Genomic DNA, 23,253 nt, shown 5'->3' on the forward strand with positions numbered 1-23,253 from the left:
AGTCGTTTCAGTTGATATGCAATGAACTCATCTTGTGTTTTCCCCGTTCTGTTTTATTGCCACATTTTCAACATTTTAAATACATGCTTACCTTTATAAATAAAAAAAAAACTACCGTTAGTCATAAACTCCATGCACAACAAAGGAACAATGAATGAGAAAATGGTATTTATTTGACCATAGTTGAGTTAGTAAATATTGATTTTTACGTATTAACAACGTCGCTACCAACAAAATAAATAGACTAACAAAGCGATTGTGGGAATGCAGGCGTTCCTAATGAGGTGACCGTTGAATGAACTGTTTGCGTTCTCCTTGTGATCCAGGTTGGCGCATGCGCAACGAAGGGTGGAGCGCATCGATGACATCACGCGAGACTCATCAAGGAGGTAGGCGGGCAGGCAAGCGGCCAGTCAGTTGAAGCCATCTCGCCGTCACTCGCTCGCTCCCTCGCTCGCTCGCTGGGTCACGCCAACTGTGTCCGTCGTACTTTTCCGACCCGCCCGGCGAGGAGAATGTTCAACAGGACGCGGTAAGAGAAGCTTCTGGCATTCTTTCCTTTTATCGACGGTTGTAAGTCGGTATTAGTGGAGGCTTTCGCTCCCTCCTCGCTCGGCGGTGACGTCCGTAGCCGGCGGTCAGTGCCGGCCGGCCGGCCAGCTTGTCTGGCGACTGCCGCACCTAGCACCGAGCTTCTTATCATGCGCTTTGCTTTGGTTGTTTGTCCAAACAAAGGAGTGTTTTTGTTGTTCAATTGCTTGTCTGACTTTGTGACATCACAGCCGAAGTTTCAAATGTTGAACTCTAGCTGCTTCCAAATCAAGGTGTCACCGTCTACTTCCTGGCACGGAGTATCCTCATGTGACTTTTGATCGAGTAAAAGAGCGCTGCTACTGTCAAGAGCGTGCAACTGATGCATTTGGACGTATCAATGGTTAAGAATGGATGCATGTTGAAGTCAATAGTATGCACCTGTTGTTCTTGCAAACAATGGAAGCTAATGTGGAGGCAGTGTGCCCAAGATTTGGCGTTCAACTGGGCTCTGCACCACCCGGACTATCGATATTTTCCAGAATGCTTCAAAGAAGTAGCAAGAAAACTCTTTTTCAAGCTAAAAAGATCCTATTTGGAATGTTTACTAAAACCGTCACCAACAACCAGATCTTTCTTCAGCTAAAGTAGCACCGGTCGGAGTTTTCCCTGAAAGGTGATTAAAACAAAGTCACGGCAAACGGGATGAATATGAAAACAAAGATGGTAAAACGGATATTTGTGGGATGAATCAGGCGGGGTGGGTCAGTCAGTCAGTTAGGCAGGCAGGCAGGCAGGCGGTTCTCAGCGAGCGTTGGCATTCCTCAGCTCAAATGTTCTCAACGTTTTGTGCTGCACGGAGGGAGGCCAGGGCCTGTACATGCTTGTAGTGGACCGCCGCCGCCGCCTTGTCAGGGAATCCTTGCTCCCTCCTACCTAGCTAGCTGCTCGACTTACTCGGCTCGCTACGGCGGACGTCAATGTTTTGAGTGTAAACGCAGCCCAAGGCTTCTGCTCGTGTTTTGGCCACAGACATTAGCGTGTTTGCCTCGACCGTCAACTCCAGCTGCGTCCTCCCGATGAAAACTCAGCGAGGTCATAAAAAGACAATGACGAGCCACCCGCTGTAAAACAGTCCTGCAAAGTGCCCAGATCAGCAATTCCTCGACAGCGCTTTGGGAAAACGTAGCGATTTGTACCCGTTCCTGCTCGTCAGTGCTCCTAAATGGGCTAAGCGGGTTAATGGACTGAAGAGCGTTCCAATTACAAAGAGTAGAAGGGGGGGGGGGGTGCCTGTCCTTCACGGTTGGCCTGCGTTCGGGGGGGGATCCGATGAGCTCCTGTTCTCGGCCTTGTCACGGTCCCGTCTTGGTGCCTGATGGATGCCGAGGCCACAATCGGCCTGTTTTCGCCTCTTTTGTGCTTCGTTTGGGCCGGACAATGGCTTCATTTGCCATCCCTCCTCCGTCCGGACAGGGTCTGTCACCATGGGGCGCCCCCCCCCCCCCCCCCCGTCCTCCCACACTGCTCCCCCACCCTTCCGCCACCCTACGCCCCCAGCCCCTCCGTGCCACACCCTGCCCCCAATCCGCCCCTCCGGCTTTGCACTTGTCCCTGTTGTTGGAACAGCTGGGCCCTTCGGCCATCGTTGTCGGTCACGCCCGACTGGCGAGTTGACATTCTGCACATTGGTGCCGAGCCGGAGACCTCATTGTTGCAATTATTAACGAGCCGGCGTCCGGCGTTAGAAGTCTTTTCCAGCCGGGCCGCTGGCTAGTTTAGGAAGTTGAATCGTTTACCTGTCTGTCGTATTTTGTCAGCAGGAAATGCGTTGTGAGAAGTAAAAGTGGAGAGCCTATAAAAAGCATCGCTTGCAGGAGTCTTTTCGTCTGCAGCTCTGTAACTAGAACGAGAACTGGGTGACCTGACAAATTCGTTTCAGGCCCATCTGGATTCAGTGCGGCCGAGTTCAGTTTTTTTTTTTTTTTTTTTTTCCTTCCCTTGCGCTACAAACGCTTTTATGAAGTGAGACTGTTCTACGTGTCCGCGGGCGCCGTTGCCCCGCAGTAAAAGCAAGAGACGGAGGAGCCTTAAAAGATCACGCTGTGGCTTGAACAAAGGCAGCATCTGAGTTGGAGGATGGGAGGAGGCTTTTACGGGCCGCGCGGGATTCGTGTTTCACCACTCGCATGCCTGCTCTGGTGTTAATGGTCCGCTCCCGACACACCTGAAATTAGAAAGCGTCTGCGCATCTCCGGCTCCCTGTTTGGCGCCGCCCCGTTGGTCTCATGCCAGACGCTCATCTCATGCAAACGTTGCCTTCGGGCCGCTACATGTACCGTAATAACAGTGTCTCGCTTTGAAAGAAAGAAAGAAAAAAAAAAAAAGGAGAGAGCCTCCTCCCACAAGAAGCATGACGCTCCAAAAACGTCATTTTCCATGTCACGGCGCTGTGACTAATTGCAAGTCATGGCAGCTGCCTAACGAGCAATTGAGGCGCGCCACGACGGGATAGCGAGCGGCGTCTCGGCCCGTCGCAAAAGCCAAGCGTGCGGAACAGGAGCGGAAAGCGCCAGGCGGGTAGCCGTGCCAGGAAGAAGAGCGGCGTGCGGCGCGTGCTGCTCCCGACGTGCCGCTGCCGCCGCCGCCCTTTCTATCTCAAGTTGGGGCAAGTTTGCTCCTGGCGGGGAATTTTGTTGAGGCTACGTTGTCCTCCCTCCTTTTGCCGTCCGCAACTTAAGTGATCTGGCGGTTGTTACGTGCCACGGACGCCGCAGGGCACGCAGACAGTCAAGTCGATCCGGTTTTCTTGTTAACATAGCCAAACGCCGGCCCGCCCGCCCGCCCGCGCCCGCCCGCCGCTCAGGTCCAGCCCGTGACACGTCCCACGAGCCTTGTTCTCAGGGCTTTCCGGGTTGTCTTCCTTGACTGTCTGTCCACTTTGCAGAAGCGGCTCGTGTCCCCGTGCGCTCGGCCTACTTCTGTCAGGATCGACAAGTTAATCCTCGGCCTTTCGACCCGCCAACTCTGTCAATCTGTTACGAGGCCGCCGCTGAGGCCCTTTGGCGTGTCGTCGCTGCCGCAAATGCTGCCGCAAATGCTGCCGCAGTCGTGCAAACACTTTGACGGGACTCTTGTTGCCCTTGTGGAGCCTTCAAGTTGCGAGAGCGAGCACAGTAACTCTGTCAATGTCGTTGACACAAAACGCCTTTCAAATTGCTCATAAAAGTTCATTTATTCAACGGCGGTGATTTACGTCTCTTCGTTCACTGACCGTATACGGCGGGCGAGCGCAGCCCCGATCCAAACTCCCCAAACTTGTGGTTTTGCCTAACTTAGCTCCCTTTTCATTTCACCAGGGGGGTAATTACAAGGCAGGCCGAGGGCGGGAACCGATAGAAGCCGTTTAATTTGTGCCGGTTGGGGTCTCCTGCCGCATTGGTGGGCTTTAGAACGAAACCGGTCCCACCCTGAATCGCGTTGTTTGCTTTGGGGTCGCCCGGCTGGCCTCCACCGCGCCAGCAGTCAAAATATACCCCCCCCCCCCTTCACGCATTCCTCAACCGTCGCTCGCAATCGGGCCGAGTTTGTCTCGAAAAGTCGCCGGGGTGGAGATGTTTTCGATCAGATTGCAATCTGCCGTTTTGCACGGCAGCAAAGTCTCCCGTGTCGCGCTTGTCAAAGTAACTCTGTCCCGATCCTTCCAGCATTTTCCATTCCCTGCCAAATGTGATATTCAATGTGCGGCCGCGCTTTGGTTATAGTTGCCGACACACACGCCTGCCTCAGTTGGCGACCCAGCCTTTGTTTCTCCTCGTGCTGCTCTCCAAACAAACCCTTAAACAAGTTGTCCACAGGCCAGGGTGGAGACTGACTACGAGGGGGAGGGGAGGATCCCAGATGGGTGCCATCCTCCCACAAAGCGCATCCTATTAGAATGAGGGAGTGATGAAAAGGGGCGTGGCCCAGAGCCGCTAACATCTGTGCCCGTATCCCGCCCCCCACGCTGCATTCTGCAGAAGAACGAGGCGAGCGAGCGAGGGGAGGGGATCTCTCCACGGCAGGCACAAGTTTTCGCTGGCTAGCTCGTCCCCCCCCCCTTTTTTTTTTTTTTTTTTTTTACTTTAGTTTCACCCGTCGGCAGATTCTGGAATACCTCCGGGATGGAAGCTGCAGCAGAAGCCTCCGCCTGCATGGGTTAAACTCCTCGCAGATGGGGGGATTTTAAAAAAAGACCCGGATAGGGTAAGAGCGATTTGAAGGAGCGAGCCAGCGCTCACAGGGGGGTGCCGGCGGGCGGCTGGCTCGGCGCTATCTGGCGCCTGGAATGCGGGTGGGGCTGCCCGGGACGGCACCTTTTATCACCAGTCCGTCTCCGATCGAAACCGTCCCGGTCAGGGAGGCGGGAGGGAGATGCTATCGTGTCGGCCAAATTAGCGGAGAACCGTGTTGCCGTAGAAAGGGGGCGGAAGACAGCAGGCGACGGGAATGCCCCGTAATGACAAGGTTGGTGCGCGGCGGTCGCTGCAAACGTGCCTTGACGAATGGATGAAAAGAAAAGTCACCTTGAGCAAAGGGAGCTCTCCAGATGCTTCTCAGCTTGAGCTTGCTCAGCGTGGTGGCACGAACGCCGCCCGCCGCACTCCTTCTTTTTCGAACATTGATCCACCTACAAATCCCGTCGGACGCAAAGATTCAAACGCGGGGGCCACGGGTGGCTTGCCGAAAAAGAAAACACCCACCGCAGCGTGCGCCGGTCGACCGGCAACTGCTCTGGTAGCCATAGCAACTGAAAGGGGGGGGGCTGTGGAAGAGAGATTACCATTCCAACAATGTAATCTGCTCTCTATTTTCGGTCAAAGAAACGGCGCAATGGGGTCGATCGACTCCAGCTCACCTGAGGACGACCAGGTGGATGGACGGGCTCCATCCCTAGCAATGCTTAGATGGTCCTAGTGCTCTTTGTTGGCTTTAGTCTCCTCTTAACTCACTTTTGTGTGTTCGCTCAAGACACACGGCTCCTCGTTCCCAAATAACACCAAGGTGTCAGATGGCGGCAAATATTGTCAAGGGGTAGTACGATAGTTGCAGCAGCGCCCGAGGGGAAAACGGAACAATGACCAAAATGCAGGCGCGTCCGAAAAACGACACCGTGATATTCCCGTGCAAAACGTATGGCCGTCCGTCTCCAGTTACCCGGCCGCTTAACGCCTTACTCGGAAGGTTGTGGAATGCCCCCGCTGATGCGCAAAAAAGGTGGCAGCATCGGCTGGCCCGGCCGGACGCCGGCATCGGAGCTCCCCCCCGCAGACGCGTCTTACGTACGACTTTGGCCCTCCGCCAGGCGCTGCTATTAATCTCCTCTTAACCTGCCAGTCAGCGTTTCTGTGGTGGCCCGCTTATTTTCCAATCTGTATCCAAGTATTAACTGATGAAGCTCTCTCCAAGGCGGGAACGGGATACCTGCAGCTGGGGCACCTTGGATGAAAGGGAGGTCCTAACCGTCTGCCTCTAAGATCCATTCTGAACTCTTTCCACAAAGCTTCTCGTGTTGAAAATTCAATCCTACTAACCTTTGAGCATCTCGCCATTGGGTTTGTTGCAAATATGTAGGTTGGAATGGCATTAGCACCTACGCGGCGAGATGATGGGCAAATCGCGTCCAGTCTGATCCATCGCAAATCCCAAATCGGAAAAGAAGATTAAAGCTCCCGTGCGGCAGACGCCTATGGGGCCCGTGTTTGCAACATCCGCCCGCCGGCTGGCTGGTGCCCTTTCTTTCTCTTCAGAACCCGGCCACGCACGCCGCACACGTCTCCCCCGTCTCTCGCTCTCCAGAGTTAACGCGACGTTTACTGCCGGCTTTAGCTAATGGAAAAGATGGGCAGCTTTGTGGACAAATATGGTCAGAGAAGTGGTGGCGGCCAGCGAGCGAGCGAGAAGCGGCGCAGCTGCCGCCCGCCGAGTCCCTCGTTCGTCAAGGATGTGTCAAAACAAAGAAGCGCTTGGCTGCGCTTCCATGTGCGGCCCGTTTTTAGCAGCACCGTGCTCTCGCTACGCAACCGCTACGCTACCGACTTGTGCGGCGGCGGCGGCGCCGTTGCTCATCCCTGCGAGACGGAGCCAAGACGCTTGCTCACAAGCCAAGCCTCCCTCGGGAAGGGAAAGTCCGCCTCCCGAGACAATGGCGACGATTGAGGCGGCCGCACGAGCTTACTCATCGCTCAGAGAGGCTTCACGGGACCTCTTTTTGTTCTCCGGGCCAAAACAGCGGAACCCGTGTCATGACAAAAAAGGGAGCGGCACGGTTGAATGGAAAGGAAAGGAATGAGTCAATGCTCAGGACGGCCGTCTGTCTTTTTCAGAAGGCTCTGACGGAGGCCCAACCGTGAGGTGCCGGAGGCCGTGACCAGGCCCCCCCGGAAGGAGCCCGGCCCGCCAGGGAGCGCCATGGCTCCCCGGAAGCGAGGCGGCGGCAACCGCGGCGGCGGCGGCGGCGGCCTCTCCTCCTCCTTCTTCTTCTGCTGCTTCAACAACAGCGAGCACCCCGAGATCACCTACAGGCTGCGCGAAGACTTTGCCCCGCAGGCCATGGAGCCGGTGCTGCCCATGCCGGGCTATGACGAGCTGGACGGGATCTTCTCCGAGCTGGTGGTGAGCGAGCGTATCAAGTCTGTCTTCTGGTTTTGTAGCTCGTGGAAACCAGTCCTCACGAGTTCCTTGTGTTTGGCAGCGTTCCAACTCCGGAACAGCCGCTTCTTGCTAGTTTAGCTCATCTTGTAACAAGGCCACGGTGCCATTCTTCCAATTTGGCTAACCCCCCCCCCTTTCCACTCCACTTTCTGCACATCAATGGGCCTCATTGAGCGGCTCTTCATGTTCCAAGCGCTCCGCCGTCTAATTGCTTGTTTTTGTCCGCTGCCCTTTGTGAGCGCATAATTGAGCGTGACGACGGGAGAGCTTTCCCAGTCGCCGTGTTTGCCCAAAAGGAAACGGCCATGTGCTTTTTTTTTTTGCTGCCCTCGTGACCACACGCGAGCCTCGTGCGCGCCGTCTAATGGAAGGCGTACGTTTTGCAAAGCCTCGTGTGGCTCGCGGGCGGACGCATGTTGCCTCCAGATGTCAACTTTTGTTTTTTTCTTTCTCCCATTGCGCAGGACGAGCTGGACCTCACCGAGAAGCACAGGGAAGCCATGTTTGCCCTGCCCGCTGAGAAAAAGTGGCAGATATACTGCAGCAAAAAGAAGGTAAGAAAAAAATCATATTCATAAGGAAACGGGATGTGCGTCAAGCACGGCGCTGAATCATTCGACATCGTTTGTGTCAATTCCAAATATTCATCTGAACTCCTTTGGCGATAAAAGCATCAATGCGAGCGTGAGCCCTTGTGACTTTCTCCTGCGCTCAAGCTGTCAAAACAGCAGGTCGGCCCGTGGTGCATTTTCCCTACCTTCCGTCAAACGCCCGACCTGTTTTCAATTAGATGACGCCGACATCGGCGCGACCTCGTCGGGGTTTATTTCGCTGAGCTCCTCCCGAAAGTTCGCCGGCACTTTTCTGTCAGGCGGTGGGACTTTTAGTTTGCCTTGACACAGAATCACCCGTCAGTTAATCATGCCTTGACTTTACCCTCGTTTTGATTTCATTTGAACGCACCGCTCTTTGCTGTCTACCGCCGTGTGATCACCACCGTCGGCTGGCTCGTGAGAAAAAAAAAAGAAGGGGAAAAAAAAGAAAGTATTCCGCCGTTTCTCACGCGTCCCGGATAAGCGGCCTCGTATCTGCAGCCCAAAATAGCTCCGCCCCCGCGACACGTTGGGGAATCCAACTCACCGCGGGAGTTTGTGCTTCGTTTGCTGCCGGTGACACACGCGTCGGCTTCCGGGCCAAAGGGGAAGTCGCCGTGCGTGGCGAGGAAGCGCCCGCCCGCCCGGCCGGCCGCCCGTTGGGAGCAAACAGGAAAGGCCATCAAACACCAGCGTTTGTTTTTCTGCTCAGGTGTTCCATGTCGAGTCGCACAACAGTCGGAGGAAAAAGTGAATTATGCCCAAATTCACTCCCTACTCCCTTTCCGAGTTGTTACCGTCTGACCTCGCCAATGAAACATGAGAGAGAGAGAGAGAGAGAGAGAGAAAAAAAAGCAAGTGTTCTGGAGCCTTCAGCTGCTCCATTAATGAACTGTCCAAGCTCCACTTGGCAAGTTGGCCGGTGGCTGGGGCGGCTCCCGACAGCTCCCCCCCCCCGGCTGTCTGTCACTTCCTGCTGGACGAGCGTGCCAAGAAAAAGCTGCACTTCTGCCGCTTTATGAACTACCGTCCAATTAGTGTCCCCGGCTCGCAGCTTGCTGTGCGTTTAATAGGCGTGAAGTGGGGGGGGGGGGGGGGTTCTTTTAACGTGCCAGAGCGCCGAGTTGCCTTCACGGAGCGGACGGCGTTTTGCAAACGCGCCCGCCGAGGGATTAAAAGTCAGCAGGAAGCCGAGCCGTGTCCTCAATCCACAGTTTGAACAGCCTGCGCTAATCTTTGGCCGCTTTCCTCAGGCAGCTGCGCTTCCAGCTGTGGAACTCCTCCAAAGGAACTGGGCCGGGCCGGGCCGGGCCGGCCTACTTTTCGGCCGACCCAAACGCGGTTCCCACCGGACTGCCGTGGCTTGGTTACAAATTGTCCATTGTGTTTTCTAGGAACAAGAGGAGAACAAGAGCGCGACCAGTTGGCCAGAATATTACATCGATCAGCTCAATTCCATGGCAGCTGTAAGTCCGCCCACAAAATTGTGACCGCTTGAGGTTCTTTCCTTCCTTCCTTGTGATATTATTCTTCGAAAAACATCTCGAGTGATGTCATCAAACGACGTCTGCGGCACAGCGCAAGACGCTCCTGGCCCTGGAGAAGGAAGACGAGGAGGAGAGGAACAAAACCGTGGAGAGCTTGAAGACCGCCCTCAGGACTCAACCTATGAGGTGACGCCACCTCGGCGCTCGCGTCGGTGTGCTGAGCGCTAACTGTGACTACGCGGAAAGGTTTGTGACGCGCTTCATCGACCTGGACGGCCTGACGTGCATCCTCAACTTCCTGAAGAGCATGGACTACGAGACCACCGAGTCGCCGATCCACACCTCGCTGATCGGCTGCATCAAGGCGCTGATGAACAATTCCCAGGGTCGTGCCCACGTGCTCTCGCACGCCCAGAGCATCAACATCATCGCCCAGAGCCTGGCCACCGACAACGTCAAGACCAAGGTGGCCGTGCTGGAGATCATGGGCGCCGTCTGCCTGGTGCCCGGCGGCCACAGGAAGATCCTGGAGGCCATGCTGCACTACCAGCGCTTTGCCTGCGAGAGGACGCGCTTTCAGGTGCCCGCAAACGGCTTTGCCCAGAAACCTTGTGTTCCACCCCTGACGTGACCTTTGCCCCCAGACGCTGATCAATGACCTGGACCGCAGCACGGGGCGCTACAGAGATGAGGTCAACCTGAAAACGGCCATCATGTCCTTCATAAATGCTGTACTGAGTCAAGGCGCGGGAGAGGTAAGTGCGTGCGTGCGTGGGTGGCTGCCTGCCCGCGCCGAGTCCAAACTTTTCTTCTTCCAGACAAGCCTGGAGTTCCGCATCCACCTGCGATACGAGTTTCTGATGCTGGGGATCCAACCGGTGATCGATAAGCTGCGTTCTCATGAGAACTCCACCTTAGACAGGTGAGAAATTGCTTGTTTCACGCAAGAAGGGAAATGAAAACATCTGGGCCCTTCTCATCTCCTCGCAGGCATCTGGACTACTTTGAGATGCTGCGGAACGACGACGAGCTGGCTCTGTCGAAGCGTTTTGAGTCGGTGAGCAGACGGGCGGCCTTGGTCGGCCAAAAATGAGCCATTTAGCCGCCACTGGTCTGTTTGTCGTCCGCTCGCAGGTACACATCGACACCAAAAGTGCCACCCAAGTGTTTGAGCTCATCCGCAAGAAGATGAACCACACCGACGCATTCCCGCACTTTATGTCCGTCCTCCATCACTGCCTCCTCATGCCACGTGAGGGCTCGCCGCACAGTCGGAGCTCATTTGATTGTCAAAACAGCAGCAGGAGCAGCAGCAACAGCAACAGCAAGCCTCCTCGTTCGTGTGCGCAGACAAGAGGAGCGGCAACACGGTGCAGTACTGGCTGCTACTGGATCGCATCGTCCAGCAGATGGTGCTGCAGAACGACAAGGGCCACGATCCCGACGTCACGCCACTGGAGAATTTCAATGTGAAAAATGTCGTGCGCATGTGAGTCCAGCCTCAAGCACAAGTGGCCCACTGTGACCTCGTAGGAAAACCCATGACCATGCGGTCTGCTTCAGGTTGGTCAACGAGAACGAGGTGAAGCAGTGGAAGGAGCAAGCGGAGAAGATGCGCAAAGGTGAGCGCGTGAGCCGTGACCGTCTGCGGCCGCCGCCGCCACGCTCACGGCCCGCTTTTGCCCCGCCGTCCAGAGCACCACGAGCTGCAGCAGAAGTTGGAGAAGAAGGAGCGCGAATGCGACGCCAAGACGCAGGAGAAGGAGGACATGATGCAGACGCTCAACAAGATGAAGGAGAAGCTGGAGAAGGAGAGCGGCGAGCACAAGAACGTCAAGCAGCAAGTGGCCGAGCTCAGCGCCCGCCTGCACGAGCTCAGCGCCGTAGGTCCCGAGCCCGCTTCCTCAACGTGTGCGCTGGCGCCTTTAATCCCGCGCACATTTCCTCCCTCCCTGCAGAGACAAGTCACCGTGGTTCCAGGCGGCGCCCCCGGGGGCCCGGCGCCACCCCCGCCCGTGCCGTCCTTCTCCGGCCTGCGCCCGCCGCCGCCTCCGGGCGGCGCCATGGTTCCGCCGCCGCCCCCTCCTCCCCCGCCGGGCGGCCCCCCGCCAGCGCCAGGTCGCCCGCCCGGGGCAGGCGTCCCCCTGCCGCCCGGGGCCCCGCTGGGACCCTCGATGCAGAAGAAGAACATCCCGCAGCCGTGCAACCCGCTCAAATCCTTCAACTGGTCCAAGTTGGCCGAGGTGAGGAACGTCGGCCGCTTTTGCGCTCCGACGACCACCACCACCACCACCACGACGTGTCTCTCTCGTCTGTCGCTCAGAACAAACTGGAAGGCACCGTTTGGATGGATGTGGACGACGGCAGGGTTTTCAAAATTCTGGATCTGGAGGACATCGAGAAGACCTTCTCGGCCTATCAGAGACAGCAGGTATGTACTTTGGAAATGAGCCGAAAAGTTTGGCTCCACAGGAAGAACGCGCGCGCGCAGAACCGAGGAGAATTTTGTGAGCCGAGCCCGGCTTTTGCTCTTTTGCCTTGCGTGTGTGCATGCGTGTTGCGGCCGGCCGGCCGGGCCGGGCCGGGACGGGCCGGGCCGGGCCGGGCTGCCTGCCGTCACGTAACTTGCCTGACTCATTCTAACGACCGCTTCTGCGTCTCCCCCTGCTTCCCGGCTGCACTTTAGGACTTCTTTACCATCAATAACAGCAAACAGGTGAGTGAGTGAGTGAGCTGCTCTTTTTCGGCCCTTTCCGATTTCTCATGTCCACCTCACGCTCTGCTCTGATGTTTGCTGCGCGCCATCTACCGGCAAGACGTGTCCGTCCTGTCTTGACCTTTCCTGTGCGACGTTTATTTTGGGTGTCGCGTGGACAGCGTGTTTGCGAGTCACTAAAAGGGCACGTTTGCCTCGCAGAAAGAGGCCGAGGACGACGCGCCGGGCTCCAAAAAGGTGAGGGAGCTGTCGGTGATCGACGGCCGGCGAGCGCAAAACTGCAACATCCTCCTGTCCAGGTAGCGCCGCCGTCATCGTCGCCCGAGCGAGCCAGCGAGCGCGACGCTCCACTTGCCGCTAATGCGTCTTGTGCTGCAGGCTCAAGCTGTCCAACGAGGAAATCAAGAGGGCCATCCTCACCATGGACGAGCAGGAGGACCTTCCCAAAGACATGCTGGAGCAGGTGCCGCCACGGAGCTTCTTTCATCTGCTGGAATGGAATGCAGACAACTGGACCTTGACCCCCTTTGTGGCCTTTCAGCTGCTGAAATTTGTGCCCGAGAAGAGCGACGTGGACCTCCTGGAGGAGCACAAGCACGAGCTGGACCGCATGGCCAAACCCGACCGCTTCCTCTACGAGATGAGCAGGTGCGTTAGGTCGCTTGCAAGGGACAAAAAAAACCCCGAGCCAGCCAGCCCCGCTTTGTCGCTTCTCCCAACTTTTGCCCACTCAAGCCACTTTTAATCCCGCCCGTCCAGAATCAACCACTACCAGCAGAGGCTGCAGTCTTTGTACTTCAAAAAGAAGTTTACCGAGCGGATAGCAGAGATCAAGCCCAAAGTTGAAGGTGAGCGAGCGAGCGAGCGAGCGAGCGTTCTCTGTCTTCTGGCTTTGAGAGCCGCCGTTGTTTGCGTGGCCTTCCGCAGCTCTGACCAAGGCTTCCAAAGAGGTCCTGCACAGCAGAAACCTGAAGCAGCTGCTGGAGGTGGTGCTGGCCTTCGGCAACTACATGAACAAGGGCCAGCGGGGCAACGCTTACGGCTTTAAGGTGTCCTCGCTCAACAAGATCGCCGACACCAAATCCAGCATCGACAAGTGAGAGGCGGCGCCGGCCACTGACCACCACGTCCCGTCGCGTGCTTACTTAGCTAAGCCCGCCGCTCGCTTCCCTCTTGCCAGGAACATCAATCTTTTGCACTACCTGATCACCATCCTGGAGAAGAAATACCCCAAAGTGCTCAAGTTTCACGGTGACCTGCCGAGTGTCCCCGAAGCGGCCAAAGTCAAGTAGGTGGACTTTTTTGTGGCCGCCAAGCGGCGTGACGTGACGCTCACCGAATGCTCGCTTGCTTGCTTGCAGCATGACCGAGCTGGAGAAGGACGTGGGCAACTTGCGCGGCGGCCTGAAGAGCGTGGAGAGCGTACGTGGCCCACAAATGTCGCTCACTCTTTGTCGGGCGCCTGACTAAAGGTCGGCCTGTTTTTTTTGTTCCCTCCGCACGCCAGGAGCTGGACTACCAGAAGAAGCGAGCGCAGGAGCCGGGCGACAAGTTTGTGTCTGTGGTCAGCCAGTTCATCACCGTGGCCAGCTTCAGCTTCTCGGACGTGGAGGACTCGCTGACGGAGGCCAAAGACTTGGTAAGACTGACGGGCGGGTTGACGCCACAGCTGCGTCGCAAACACTAAAGAGCAATTTTAACAAGAGTCGCTCGGGCCTCCATTAGGCTTTTACAAGAGGAAACCTGAGCATGTTGTTGGGCTGACGCCGCTTTATTGGCCTTTTTTTTTTTTTCTTCTCCTTCTCCCATTTCCTTCCTCCCCGCAGTTTGTGAAGGCCGTAAAGCACTTTGGCGAGGACGCCGGCAAGATGCAGCCCGACGAGTTCTTCGGCATCTTCGACCAGTTCTTGCAGTCGTTCGGCGAGGCGCAGCAGGAGAACGACAACATGCGGCGGCGCAAGGAGGAAGAGGAGCGCAGGGCTAAAATGGAGGCTCAGGTAACGGCCGCCCGAAGTCGAGCCGCCGCGCTTCCTTCCGCGTTTGCTGAAGTTGCCTTGCCGGCGCGCAGCTCAAAGAGCAGCGGGAGAAGGAGCGCAAGGCGCGCAAGGCTAAGGCCAACGGCGAGGACGACGGCGGAGAGTTTGACGACCTGGTGTCGGCGCTGCGCTCGGGCGAGGTCTTCGACAAGGACTTGTCCAAGATGAAGCGCAACCGCAAGCGCATCAACAGCCAGAACTCGGACGGCGGGCGCGAGCGACCCGTCACAAAGCTCAACGTGTAGGAGGGAGGTTGTTCTCCTTGCAGGTTTTCCCTGGCTTTTGTTTTCAGTTCATGACCAACTAACGGAGACGCCTTTTGACAGGATCCGTCGAGTTTCTTTTTTTGCTACGTATGAACCCTTCCTCCTTGAAGATCCTCTTAAAGACTCCATTTTGTACAAAGTTGGTGAGTGGAAACTCAAGTTGAACTTTTTTCCCCCTCGTCAGAGCTTTAACCGCAAGCAAAGGTCGCTGAGAAGCAGCTTCTTTTTTTTTTTTGACGACCACACGCGTGCAGCATATCTATAAGTAATATCAGATCACTGTTTAAGAGCTGGCCTTAACTGTTTATAATTTTCACGTCAAGTCGGTACTTTTCCAGGCCTGGGCCTAAAATGTCCAAGCACGGTATATGTGTTTAAAAGAAACACGCAAGGTTATAAAGGTGACGTGCTTGTTCCACTTGCACATATCGAGCTGTAGTTCCAATGCTAAAATGCCATTAAAAATATACGGAAAGAACCAATATTTGCGCTTTTATTCATTGAATAGAAAACATACGAGACGCTCGATAGAGCTCCGGTTTGCGGGTCACAAGGTCAACATGCGCCGCGACGTCACGGCTGTATTTGAACCAATGCGACGGACGTGTGGCAAGCCAGGCTAGCTCACTTGAGCAGAAAGCCACCTTTCAGCTGATCCGCCGCCTCCTGCACAAAACAAGACGCTCCCGTGTAAAAAGCTCTGCCGGCCACCTCCACCACCACCGCCTTGAAGTCGCCGCACGTGCTCTCCTGCACAAGTTGAAGACACAGGCTCAGCAAACGTCCAGCACGGCGGCCCGTTGGCCGGCCGGGCAGGTACCTCCACGGCTTTGCCGGTGAACTGCGATCCCGTGGCGCCGCTCTGGAACGTCCTTGACTGGTTCAACCCGATCTGACCTTTGTGGTACTGGAGGGCCACTCGCGCCGTCACCCCGGATCCCGTTGGGCTGCGGTCCACCTTCAACCGGCGAAAGTAAGTAGCACGCCCTCATTGAGTTAAATCCCGATGGAGGCGAGTCGCACTGATTTGTCAGTAGGTGACCTGCGCTTCGGCAAACACGCAGACATTGGCGGTGGCGTCGGAGGAGAATTCATCTTTGCCGTCGGTGAGGATGGTGCCGTACAGGAAGGCCAGGTCGTCGCTCACCGGGTGGCGCAGCTTCACCTGGGAGGAGGAACAAGATGCTGTTAAGCAACACATCTTTTTGAAGCATTTTGACAGCGTACATGATCATTATACACTTCATCAACAAGATTGATCATTTGGACCTCCAGCCCAGCCCAGCCCTCGTACCTGCGATTTGACAGCTTTGGTAACGGCTGTGGCGGCGTCCACCAGATCTCTGGTCCGGGACTCCCTCACATCCAGGTCAAAGCGTCGCGCATCCACAAAGGCGTAAAATGCTCCTCCGTAACTGATGTCCACCGTGACGTCGCCGAAGCCTTCCACCGCCACAGTCACGTCTGCCAGAATCCATTTTTTTAATTTGCCAAAAAATTGGTCGGTTAGAATCTTCATTAAAAAAAGTCCTCCTTTGAAAACTAAACGGTATATATACCCGTGGCGAAGACAAAGGCCGGCACGCTGAGGAACCTCACGGCGCCCGTTTTGCCTTGGTCGGTGTACTCGACGAAGGCCCTGACCAGCCCGCACGGGCAGTGGATGTTGACGGGCGTCTCGGGTGAGCGCGGCTCCTTGGCCAGGCCGTAATCGACGGCAAAGCGTCCCAGGGCCACTACGGCGTGGCCGCACATGGTGCTGTAGCCCTCGTTGTGCATGAACAAGACGCCCAGGTGGGCGTCGGGCAACTCGCTGGCCACCAGCAAGGCTCCGTACATGTCGAAATGACCCCGCGGCTCCAGCATCAGCACTCGCCGCAGGTGGTCCAGGTGCTCCCGCACGTAACGCCGCTTGGACAGCAACGTTTGGCCTTTGACCTCCGGGTAGCCGCTCACGATGATGCGGAGAGGCTCGCCGCCCGTGTGCATGTCCACCACCGACAGCTTGGCGCCCTCGTGTGGCGGAAGTCGAACATCCATCGCTGCCCTGTGCAGCAAAGCTAACAGTTCATATTGATTTTGTCCGCAGAGATAACCTGATTATTTGTTATTTATTGGCTTATTTGTTTATTTATTCATCACTCATTGTTTGTGCCTTCTTGGTTTTATTTTGTGTATACTTGTATGTCTATTTCGATCTCTGTGTGCGTCTTGACGTGAAGAAATTGACAAAAAAGCAGACTTTGACTTCGATTGGTTTTGTCCGCAGATTTGTGCACTTTCTGCCATTGTCGTCGCATAATAAGCGATTTGACTGACTGATTGTTGTTTGCTTTAACGCGTCGTTCCTCAAGCCATTTCACATCGAAGTGACTGACACTTTGGCTTTCAACTATGCAATTGCAAAGCAAACCAATGAACGTCCGTCTTGAGAACTGATTCAAGAGGGAAAACATCAAATATTCACGTTTACCTGCTCGACGACGAGACGTTCTTCTTCAATGCCACTTTTTCTTCGTTGGTTTCTGCCACTGTGGCATCCAACGTAATATTCCTGGACCAAAGGGGGCGCTGCTGCGCGTGCTTGGATGCATTTGACGCCCAAAATGGCGGCACGGTTAAAAAGTTTGGATTGTTTTGTTCGACTTTGTTTCCTGAGCGTTCGGCGCGCCGTGTAGCTAAATAACCTCATTTGGATACAGGTTGGAAGGCTTTACATGGCGCCTGCCTGCCTAAAGACTTGTGGACGTGTCCAAAATTGAGAATGGCGCATGGCCTTCATCCCAAATTTGGGCTGACTTCCCCCATGCTAGGCTACTAGGCTAAGCTAACGTCGGAAGGTATTCCCCAAAAGCTTCGTTTTGGTTATGTCGTATCTCGCTTGGAAGGTGGAGGAGGAGGCGACAAGCAGAACATGAAGAAGAGGACCTCGTCGTAGACATGGAGGAAGATGTGAAAAAAGTCAAAAAGGCAAGTCGACACTTTTTCGGGGGGTTGTTTTTACAGCCGCCCAGCCACTCAATTACCGTTGGCCGGCTAGCATGCTAACCCGTTTGAGTTCCCTGACCCAGTCGAGTTTAACGCCAAAATGAAGCCTGTCTCGTTAAACCATCGGTATACGTGTCACGATGTTTCGCGTGTAGCAAATAATGGTGAATTTTATTTGTTATATATTATTTATGAAATAAAACTTGGGTCGTGTACTGCAATGCTGAGATTTAGCTTGAGTAAGAGCATGCTGATTCAGCCCGATGCAACTCTTATGTAAAGTGCTTCAATCTATATTGTAGGGGGAAAAAAAATCACCTTTCCATATGATACTGAATGGGTTTAATGTTTCGTTTGTAGTCATCAAAGTGATGTCACTGCTCTTGCACTTCGTCTTTGTGCCACGCGAGGGCGATAGTGAGCTGTGTGATTTCGAAAAATGACCCGTCAGACTTTCTGCGCCTTTCAAATATTCATATTATAATATTATATTGTTTTATGCTGAGTGTATTTTGCATTTCCCCGCATTTATACATAAGCTATTCGGTCTGACATTGTATTTATAGCAAAGAGTCGTTTCAAAATAATCCTAAAGAATTTGCCCAAAAGTAGCACTAAGAAAATGGGATTTTTCTGTTTTGAAAATGTTCAAATAGAAGAGCAGTGAGCTCACATTTCTCCAGCAAACAATCCATACGAATGCACCTGTCGCGTGAAGCCAAACACCGTTAAATAATTCAGCGGTCAACTCCAGAGTTGTTGCAGTCAAGTTTGAACGCCCGTGTCCTCACAGGAAGCTGCGGCGGTGCGCTTCCTCTTTTGACGCTTCCCTTTTCTTTTGTTGTGTCTTGACGTGAGAAAGTGTCATTTGAAGTTAGCGTAGCGTGAGGCAACAGGTGATGAATGTAAACAATCGCGCTAATCTGCTAGCATCACCTTGCATGGACTATGAGGTAGGCTCCTTCAATAATGGTGAACATTTTGAAATAGTAGTCTTTTATTGATTGATTGATTTTTTTTCTCCCGAACTTCAGCCTGGCATCGTGTCACCCTTCAAGCGGGTCTTCCTGAAGGGTGAAAAAGGACGGGACAAGAAGGCGCTGGAGAAATCGGCGGAGCGCCGGGCACTCCACACGGTCTCTCTCTCGCAACCCGACCACCGCATCGACCCCGACGTATTGCTCAATGACTACATCGAGAAGGAAGTCAAAGTGAGGCGCGCAGACTTCTCTCTCGTACTCCGCTTTCGCGACACTGTGTTGAAGTAACGCCTCGCTTCGGTGTCCTTTCAAGTATTTGGGCCAGCTGACATCGGTGCCGGGATACTTGAACCCATCGAGCAGGACGGAAGTCCTCCAGCTCATTGACAATGCAAGAGTAAGTCATGTGACCGTTTCATACGTCAGGCGAGGGCGCCCTCCGCAAAGGTAGCGCATAAACACGCCGGCGGTTGCTGTCGGCAGAAGTCGCATCAGTTGGCGGGCCAGCTGACCTCCGAGCAGGACGCCGTGGTAAGCCTGTCGGCGTACAACGTCAAGCTGGTGTGGCGCGACGGCGAGGACATCATCCTGAGGGTGCCCATCCACGACATCGCCGCCGTCTCTTACGTCCGCGACGACTCTCAGCACCTGGTCGTCATCAAGACGGGTACGCGGTTGCGGAAAGCCGCAGTCCGAATCGATCGAGTGGTGACTGAACTTGCGCGGCTCAGCCCAGGAATCCGGAGGCTCCCCCTGTCCCAGCTCCTGCCCCGATCTCAACAAATCTCAGACGCTCAGCTCTTTGTCGGAGAGCGGCGCCGCGCTGGTGGAAGTGTGCTGCCTGCTTGTCCTCGCCGTCGACAATAAAGTATGTTGCTCAGCATCCACGGGGGACCCAAAAAAAAATACTGGGCTCATTTTTGGAACGGGGATACATTTGTCCTTGTTTTGTGTGTCAGGCAGCTGCGGAGGAGCTGTGCCTTCTGCTCAGCCAAGTCTTCCAGATTGTCTACACCGAGTCCACCATTGACTTCTTGGACAGAGCCATCTTTGACGGAGCCACCACGCCCACAAGACATCTTTCCCTATACAGCGGTAAGCAATGGAAAGCAAATTCGTCCGTCGTCTGCTCTATGTAGGCACAATTTGTTTCTTTTGATCACCACTGGCGCGAAGCGCTAATTTTGTTGACGAACGCGCCGGTTCCTCAGATGACTCGTCGGGCAAAGGGGACATGAAAGAAGCCTTCGAAGGCGAGGCCGGCCCTTTGTAAGAGCTCGCCTTCTCGTTTTCCCTCACCTACTGCGGTGGATTCCGCTTCTTTAAAACGTGTTTTCTTTCCTCCTCCCCCTCCCAAGTCCATTCCAGGCATCGCCGGAGGCCGACGGCAGCGCCCCGTCGGCTTCCGGCCCCGCCTCTCCTCAGGTCACGACGGCGAGCGAAGAGGAGCTCAGCACCACGGCCGCCGAGCTGCTCCAGGATTACATGACCACGGTACGCCCTTTCCGATATTCGCCAGTTTCCGAACTGGCGTTGTGTCGTTGACACTTGTGTGGCGTCCAGCTGCGCACAAAGCTGTCCTCCCAGGAAATCCAGCAGTTTGCCGGGCTGCTGCACGAGTACCGCAACGGCTCCTCCATCCACGAGTTCTGCATTAAGCTGCGGCAGCTCTACGGAGACAGCAGGAAGTTCCTCCTGCTTGGTAGGTCTTCTTCTCTTTTCTAAACGCGCGCGTGATAGGACGTTTACTGTTTGGCTGTCTTGAACGCCGCCTTTGAATTTCATTCGGTGACTGTCACAGGCCTGCGTCCCTTCATCCCCGAGAAGGACAGCCAGCACTTTGAGAACTTCCTGGAGACCATCGGCGTGAAGGACGGCCGCGGCATCATCACCGACAGCTTCGGCCGCTACCGGCGGGCGGCCGACTCCAACGGCAACGTGGCCGCGGCGGCGGCGGGCGTCGGAGACGGCGCCGCCTCCGACGAGGGCCCGGAGGAGGCCGGGGAGACCTCGGAGGGCGACGAGTGGGACCGAATGATCTGCGACATCAGCAATGACATCGAGGCACTCGGCTGTAGCATGGACGGCGAAGGCGGCGCCGCCGCGCTGTAACCGGGCAGCCATTGATCACACTGAAGGTTAGTCGTCGTATGACGTCAATCCAAATGCACTTAGGCTGACGTGCGCTCCAGCCCTGGTTACGTTATGGGCAGTATCTGCCACGGCAGTCAGCCACACCACAAGTGGATGCGGTCAGCACATCAGTTTGGATTACCGCTGCCTTATTGCTTATTGCTTGTTGTTCTCCTCTTAAGTGGTGCAGCCCAATTTGCCTGTTTTGTGCTCTCTGAACACCCAAAGGTGCCTCAGTCAAGTCTTCCCCTAACTGGGGCACAGAGAATCCAAAATGGCCGCCTCGTTATTTCCTGTCGGCAGTTGCTGTGCATCTTATGGCCACTTTTGTTTTTAGTCAATGAAGGGTAGGCTACCCATTTTTTTCTGGAAGAATTTGGGGAAACCCCCAGATGAAGTGTTGGCTCGTTGAGCTGCCGTTGAGCCCCAATTGTGCCTTTGGAAGTGTCGCAGCGTTGTTGTGCACATGTTTATTAAAAAGAAGCACGTTTTGCAAGACTTTTCCAACGCTGTCGTCCTTCACGTGGATCCACTCTGGCGTCCTGACGGCGATGGCTGAAATCGCAGCCACGTTTCCTAATGCCATCAAAGTCGGCCGCTTGGCTGGAGTCACGCTTCCTATTTGCTAATCTCCAAAAGGTAGAAAAGTGGGCTGGCTGCGAGTGGGCCACCCCAAGCGGCCTCGAACGGCAACGGAAAATGGCCGTTCCTATTGCCTGGAATTTCCACATCTTAATTGGACGCTGAGCGAGCGAAAGGAATTGTCAACGGCGCGGCGTTGAAGGCGTCCTAATTGGCCAAATAACGTTAATCCTTAATCCCTTTTGTCCGCGCCCACGGGATTGTTCTGGCACTTTACCGTCGCCACGACTTTATGAAATGTTAAATAACTAACGATACGATGTGTCTCAGATGTGACGCTGTGTTCTCATTTGCTCTCAAAGACAACCTTGCGTTAGCTTCTCTCGGCTCCACTATCATCTTGGGCTAGCACAGCGAGAAGCGACGCGAGTCGATGTTCATCTTGGTGACGCCGATGAGCCGCAGGGGCGCCGAGAGGCCCAGGCCGGGCGTGACGGGGCACTCGTAGGGCAGGTCGGACAGCTGGTCGCGCTCCTCCAGCCCGTAGGTGGCGTCGTTGAGCATGCGGCGGTGCCGCTGGCACGCCCGCTCCATCCGCAGCTCGCTGATGTCGCCGCGCAGACCGACCAGCTGACTGGCTAGATGCTGGTCCTGCTGGCGCATGTCGCTCTGAAAGAAAAGGGTTGCCTATTGATTCTGAAGGAGAACCTTGATCATCTCGGATCTCACCAGTTCTCTCCTGAGCCAGCCGAGAGCCTCGTCGACGGTCTCGAAGGTCTTCAGCAGCCCCGACGGCAACTGGCAGCGGATGACGGCGGAGTCCCCTGCTTTGCGTCCCGCCGCTTCCCCGCTACCCGAGCCGCGGAAACGTTCCGCCTCCGCCTTGGCTTTCCACTCCAGGTAAGAAGGTCTCCTGGTCTGCAGTCTCAGTTTCTCCGTCAAGGCCTTCAGGGTGAGAAGATGGTCGTCTTCCCGTTGTCTCTCCGCCTCCTCGCAAGCCATCGGTTTGGCCGGGGAGACTTCCATTTTCGGGGAGCTTCTTCACCGCACTAGAACATTTGAAAGCGTTCCTAAAGTGTTTTGGAACTCCAGACGAGAAAGGAAGCCAGTCGCGTATCAAATGACGGCAGCTCAGCAGTCTATGTTGCCGTAGCAACCGCATTGACACTTGACATGACTCAGCAGACTTAATGATGTCAATGTAATGTCGCAGTCGGTCCATATCAATCTTTCGAGACAAAATATTCGATCGGCAACAAGATGGAATGAATTTCAACGGGTTGCCAATGAAAAGAAAAAAAAGGATCACCAAATGTAATGTTTTGCTTCACTTGATAACAGGAATGCAAGCTCCATCAAAGTCAGCCAACAATGTGCATAATAATCAGTAAAAGTGGTCCCGGGCCATTTGCGCTCCCTTTATCCCATAATAAGCCATCACAGGCCCGACCCGACCCGCGCTGAGCTCATTGCATCTAATGATAGGCTTGCATTAAGACTGCCAAAAGTGAACTGCTCCCACCAATGACTTTTAGGAAAGTTTGCCTCTTTTTAACTTATTCGGCATATTTGCCATAAAAGCAATTTATTTACAAGCATCCCATCGCTTTCTGTAGGACTTATCCTTGTTGGGGTGATCATCATTTCTTCATTTTAATGGTAAATGTAAAAAAAATAAAATAATACAGTAAAAAAGAATGACATTGAATATTTGTAAACTGAAGCAAGCAGGCAGTCCTTACCACGTGACTCTTTTGGGTGAAGCGCCTGGAAGCATCCCACGCACTTCCTCTTGTTCAAATGTCTTCTCAGTTTCGTGGCCCCGACTTGTCTGAAAACATCTAAACCAGTGAAGACCACTACATGAAGCCCCTCTTGAGGAGGGGAAAAAAAAACTTGCGTTTTAATTTAATTCCCTCCCACTGGTCTGGGGTACGTCACCGCCTCAAGTGGGTTGGTCCGTTGCTTGGGCACGTCGGCGCGTCCGCCATATTGGGTGGGTCAAGTCGACGGTAGAATGCGTTGCTAGGATACCATGGCGTTTCTGCCACGTTTGTGCCAAATCTGTTTCACGTCGTAATGTAGCGTTTAAAAAGTTCCACCAATGTTTACATCGCGTTTTAATAACGTACAATTATAAAATGTTAGTTTTAACTTTGTGTTGAGTCTATTTTTTTTTTTTCAAAACGTTATCTAGATGATATTGAGTGTGACTTTTAAATGTATCGTTATGGCCCTCCCAAAACAA

The 23,253-nt window shown here is 54.6% G+C and overlaps 4 protein-coding genes across 13 annotated transcripts; 2 read left to right on the plus strand and 2 right to left on the minus strand.

The window, feature by feature from the left end:
- The first annotated feature begins 372 nt into the window (after positions 1 to 372).
- daam1b (dishevelled associated activator of morphogenesis 1b) lies at positions 373 to 15,003 on the plus strand. 7 transcript variants are annotated; one of them, XR_009711373.1, is made up of 26 exons: positions 373 to 532; positions 6,897 to 7,185; positions 7,689 to 7,778; positions 9,212 to 9,283; positions 9,396 to 9,490; positions 9,551 to 9,884; positions 9,949 to 10,059; positions 10,123 to 10,226; positions 10,295 to 10,361; positions 10,439 to 10,556; positions 10,655 to 10,793; positions 10,868 to 10,926; positions 11,000 to 11,547; positions 11,628 to 11,735; positions 11,991 to 12,020; positions 12,222 to 12,319; positions 12,399 to 12,483; positions 12,562 to 12,668; positions 12,780 to 12,868; positions 12,948 to 13,116; positions 13,201 to 13,308; positions 13,382 to 13,442; positions 13,528 to 13,659; positions 13,847 to 14,017; positions 14,089 to 14,465; positions 14,831 to 15,003. XR_009711373.1 is itself a non-coding variant. In XM_061270238.1 (26 exons), exons 2-26 carry the CDS (start codon positions 6,982 to 6,984, stop codon positions 14,299 to 14,301), a joined length of 3,237 nt encoding a protein of 1,078 aa, XP_061126222.1. In that variant the 5' UTR covers positions 373 to 532; positions 6,897 to 6,981; the 3' UTR covers positions 14,302 to 14,804. The 7 variants fall into 7 exon arrangements, 6 of the variants coding, with proteins under 6 accessions (XP_061126222.1, XP_061126218.1, XP_061126223.1 ...); XM_061270238.1 differs by lacking the exon at positions 14,831 to 15,003 and having other exon boundaries at positions 11,000 to 11,187; positions 11,263 to 11,547; positions 14,089 to 14,804; XM_061270234.1 differs by lacking the exon at positions 14,831 to 15,003 and having other exon boundaries at positions 14,089 to 14,804.
- On the minus strand, positions 14,799 to 16,931 carry LOC133146473 (trans-L-3-hydroxyproline dehydratase). Of its 2 annotated transcripts, none has more exons than XM_061270256.1 (6): positions 16,796 to 16,931; positions 15,882 to 16,369; positions 15,617 to 15,786; positions 15,365 to 15,487; positions 15,143 to 15,280; positions 14,799 to 15,072 (listed from the first exon to the last, which is right to left on the minus strand). In XM_061270256.1, exons 2-6 carry the CDS (start codon positions 16,360 to 16,362, stop codon positions 14,947 to 14,949), a joined length of 1,038 nt encoding a protein of 345 aa, XP_061126240.1. In that variant the 5' UTR covers positions 16,363 to 16,369; positions 16,796 to 16,931; the 3' UTR covers positions 14,799 to 14,946. The 2 variants fall into 2 exon arrangements, with proteins under 2 accessions (XP_061126240.1, XP_061126241.1); XM_061270257.1 differs by having other exon boundaries at positions 15,882 to 16,382; positions 16,796 to 16,929.
- A 224-nt stretch (positions 16,932 to 17,155) lies between these two features.
- Positions 17,156 to 23,159, plus strand: ccm2 (CCM2 scaffold protein). 3 transcript variants are annotated; one of them, XM_061270254.1, is made up of 11 exons: positions 18,102 to 18,263; positions 18,345 to 18,521; positions 18,604 to 18,687; positions 18,774 to 18,957; positions 19,022 to 19,158; positions 19,250 to 19,385; positions 19,502 to 19,559; positions 19,649 to 19,784; positions 19,854 to 19,992; positions 20,092 to 20,428; positions 21,738 to 23,159. In XM_061270254.1, exons 1-10 carry the CDS (start codon positions 18,210 to 18,212, stop codon positions 20,400 to 20,402), a joined length of 1,416 nt encoding a protein of 471 aa, XP_061126238.1. In that variant the 5' UTR covers positions 18,102 to 18,209; the 3' UTR covers positions 20,403 to 20,428; positions 21,738 to 23,159. The 3 variants fall into 3 exon arrangements, with proteins under 3 accessions (XP_061126239.1, XP_061126238.1, XP_061126237.1); XM_061270255.1 differs by lacking the exons at positions 18,102 to 18,263; positions 21,738 to 23,159 and adding an exon at positions 17,156 to 17,292 and having other exon boundaries at positions 20,092 to 20,921; XM_061270253.1 differs by lacking the exon at positions 21,738 to 23,159 and having other exon boundaries at positions 20,092 to 20,921.
- Positions 20,473 to 22,031, minus strand: fam167ab (family with sequence similarity 167 member Ab). Its single transcript, XM_061270264.1, has 2 exons — positions 21,735 to 22,031; positions 20,473 to 21,674 (listed from the first exon to the last, which is right to left on the minus strand). Exons 1-2 carry the CDS (start codon positions 22,029 to 22,031, stop codon positions 21,411 to 21,413), a joined length of 561 nt encoding a protein of 186 aa, XP_061126248.1. The 3' UTR covers positions 20,473 to 21,410.
- Positions 23,160 to 23,253: the final 94 nt, after the last annotated feature.

This window comes from Syngnathus typhle, linkage group LG22, assembly GCF_033458585.1.
Source record: "Syngnathus typhle isolate RoL2023-S1 ecotype Sweden linkage group LG22, RoL_Styp_1.0, whole genome shotgun sequence".
Classification (NCBI taxonomy): domain Eukaryota; kingdom Metazoa; phylum Chordata; class Actinopteri; order Syngnathiformes; family Syngnathidae; genus Syngnathus; species Syngnathus typhle.